At 38.7% G+C, this 3,385-nt stretch overlaps 1 protein-coding gene across 2 annotated transcripts; it reads left to right on the top strand.

Annotated features, from left to right (window-relative positions):
• The first annotated feature begins 405 nt into the window (after positions 1–405).
• Positions 406–2,828, top strand: LOC134745025 (octopamine receptor). Of its 2 annotated transcripts, none has more exons than XM_063678995.1 (2): positions 406–481; positions 589–2,828. In XM_063678995.1, exon 2 carries the CDS (start codon positions 761–763, stop codon positions 2,165–2,167), a length of 1,407 nt encoding a protein of 468 aa, XP_063535065.1. In that variant the 5' UTR covers positions 406–481; positions 589–760; the 3' UTR covers positions 2,168–2,828. The 2 variants fall into 2 exon arrangements, with proteins under 2 accessions (XP_063535065.1, XP_063535066.1); XM_063678996.1 differs by having other exon boundaries at positions 422–481; positions 570–2,828.
• The last annotated feature ends 557 nt before the right edge of the window (positions 2,829–3,385 follow it).

The raw sequence follows: 3,385 nt of genomic DNA on the forward strand, positions 1-3,385 counted from the left end.
GAAGCAGTAATACTTATGCCCAGGGGACGCTTACATTATTACTCGGGTATATTGTGCCGTAATGGAATGTGTGCTAGGGGAATAGTTTTGATCAATGTACTAAAACGAACATAAAAAACCGGACAAGTGCGAGTCGGACTCCCGCACCGAGGGTTCCGTACTTTTTAGTATTTGTTGTTATAGCGGCAGCAGAAATACATCATCTGTGAAAATAGCAACAATCACGGTTCATTGTGATTAGATACAGCCTGGTGACAGACAGGCATACAGACAGAGGGACAGTGGAGTCTTAGTAATAGGGTCCCGTTTTTACCCTTTCGGTACGGAACCCTAAAAACGCCAACCACGCCAATATAACTGATTTTATTCCGCTCCATGCAATTCATCTAATATGCCTGTCTTTTGTTTCAGATTTGTGTACACTCGAAAATATGAACAAGCCTCGCAAATGGGACTTCTTAGAAAAGATCTCGAGCAAAGGGTAATATTTTAGTCTTTATTTTACCAACGCGATGCCTTTTGAGGACGACATACCTAAAACATTATTTATATTTCTTCATTACAAGAAGGCTTTTGTTTTTATTACAGGAAAATGGCGTACAAAAGGATAAACCGTCGGGAACTCGTGGTTGTATCACAAACAAAAACATATCTACGTTACTTGCTCATTAAGTTTGGTGACATGAAAACTGTTTCACAGTTCCATGTGCTCGTGAATAAAACTACATAAATTGAAACCGGTGATGTAGCAAGAGGCGCCATGGGACAGTTGGCGACAAACGGACACAGCAACTTCGCTTCCATCAGCAATGAGACCAACCTCTGCGCCGTCGCGGACGAACCTAAGTACCCAAGCAGCCTCGGCATCACCCTCGCAGTCCCCGAATGGGAAGCCATCTGCACAGCCATTGTCCTGACCCTCATTATAATCTCTACAATAGTAGGAAACATTTTGGTAATCCTCAGCGTATTCACCTACAAACCCCTTCGAATCGTTCAAAATTTCTTCATCGTCTCCTTAGCGGTGGCGGACTTGACAGTGGCGATACTGGTTCTACCTCTAAATGTAGCATATTCCATATTAGGACAATGGGTCTTTGGTATATACGTGTGCAAGATGTGGTTGACCTGCGATATTATGTGCTGCACTTCGTCCATTTTAAATTTGTGCGCGATCGCCTTAGATCGGTACTGGGCTATCACAGATCCTATAAATTACGCACAAAAGAGAACTCTCGAAAGGGTACTTTTCATGATTGGCATAGTGTGGGCATTATCACTGATTATTAGCTCGCCACCGCTGCTGGGTTGGAATGACTGGCCCGAAGTATTCGAACCCGACACCCCCTGCCGCTTGACATCTCAACCAGGTTTCGTCATATTCTCCTCATCAGGCTCTTTTTATATACCGTTAGTTATTATGACTGTAGTATATTTTGAAATATACTTGGCGACGAAAAAAAGGCTGAGAGATCGAGCTAAAGCTACTAAGATCAGTACAATATCTAGTGGCCGTAACAAATGCGCACCTCGAGAGAGTGATCACAATGACCAAGACTCGGTCAGTTCGGAAGCGAACCACAATGAGCACCCGGGTGTCACGCGCCTCATGTCAGATTGCGAAAAGAAAAAACCTTCCATAAAATCAAATTCAAAAAAGAAGCCAAAACGGCGATACTGGAGCAAGGATGAAAAAACTCAAAATAAGCTGATGATTCCTATCCTGTCAAATGAAAACTCGGTAACTGACATAGCTGATAACGAGAATAGGAACACGTCCTCAGAAAGTAATTCAAAAGAAACTCATGATGATCAAGTGGAAGTAGCAGAGCCAGTTACTAAAAAACCACCGCATAAGCCTCGGCTAACCCAACAGAACACCGTGTATCAGTTCATAGAAGAAAAACAGCGTATTTCTTTAACTAGGGAACGCCGCGCGGCGCGCACTCTAGGTATCATAATGGGAGTTTTCGTCGTATGCTGGCTCCCTTTCTTCCTTATCTACGTGGTTATACCATTTTGTGCTAGCTGTTGTTTGTCCAATAAATTCATCAACTTTATTACCTGGCTCGGTTACATTAACTCGGCGTTAAATCCTTTAATATACACCATATTTAATATGGACTTTAGAAGGGCCTTTAAAAAACTACTTTTTATAAAGGCATAGCTATTATATTTGGTGCCAAAGACTGTAAAGAATTTTGTTTAGGGTGTATAACGCGCTTAATGATTTTGGAAGCCGCTGGTTTGCTCAAATTAATTAGTTTCATCAATCATTGATATTGATATTACAAGTGTATAAATGATTGGACTTCATAAAAATACTTATTGTTGTAAATATGATAAATGTTAAATAGAATTTAAAATTTCTTGTACAGCATTGGAAAGAATTGCTTATAAATAATATGATAATATTTAACTTAATGTCGCTCTAAATTGTACTCTAGAGTGTACACGAATACTCACTTACAGGTTTTAAATTGTGCATAGCACGTTAGCTGCTGTAAGAAATGCTTCAATGTAAATACTTCTTGGTTAATTAAATATCGAATTTAAACTTAACGAATCTTTACATAATGTCAACGAATGAGTTCTTATATATAACATTGTAAATACATATGTCTTTAAAATGAATTAATTGATCAGTATAATAATGTTTCACAGTTAGATTTATTTTCACATTTTTGATTACGCTATTCTGTTGAATCTGTAGGTACATGTTTGTTGTTTTTAAATTTATATCCCTTTAAAATAATTTGAGCCCGTATTTTGAAAGGGATATTAACAGCAGTTTTAATTGTTTGGATTTAAATAAAATATTTATTGCAGTTGGTGTTTCATTTCAAAACCGTAACAAGTTGTTAAATTTGAATCAGGCTCCAGTATTACTGGTATATCCAGTATCACTGATAACAATACGTCATCGTTACAGCTAAACTACATAAACTTCATATGACTTTCTATGTCATATTTTTAATATATATAAAAAGAACGTAAAGCTGTCGCAAACACATTTTTTTTTTTTTAAAGGCAAGCATTTGACCGCAATCTCACCTGATGGTAAGTGCCGATGCAGTCTAGGATGGATCATGCTTACCTAAAAGATGTCTATTCACTCTTGATTTAAAAAGATCCAAGTTATAGTGGACTGGGAATATATTTGCAGGAAGTGAATTCCACTCGTTAGCCGTAACGTTCGCATGATAAAGCTGGATGCATAGCGCTTAGTACGAATCAGTGGCAGAGTAACGACGTAAGGGTGAAACGCAAGTCCGCGTCTAGTCCCACGGTGGCAGAATGGAGATGGGGGGATTAAATTATGTAATCCCATCGCACACTCCCCGAAATTTGTTACTGAAATGGATTAGAATTATTATGACATGGC

The sequence above is a fragment of the Cydia strobilella genome, chromosome 10, assembly GCF_947568885.1.
Source record: "Cydia strobilella chromosome 10, ilCydStro3.1, whole genome shotgun sequence".
In the NCBI taxonomy this organism is placed as follows: Eukaryota; Metazoa; Arthropoda; class Insecta; order Lepidoptera; family Tortricidae; genus Cydia; species Cydia strobilella.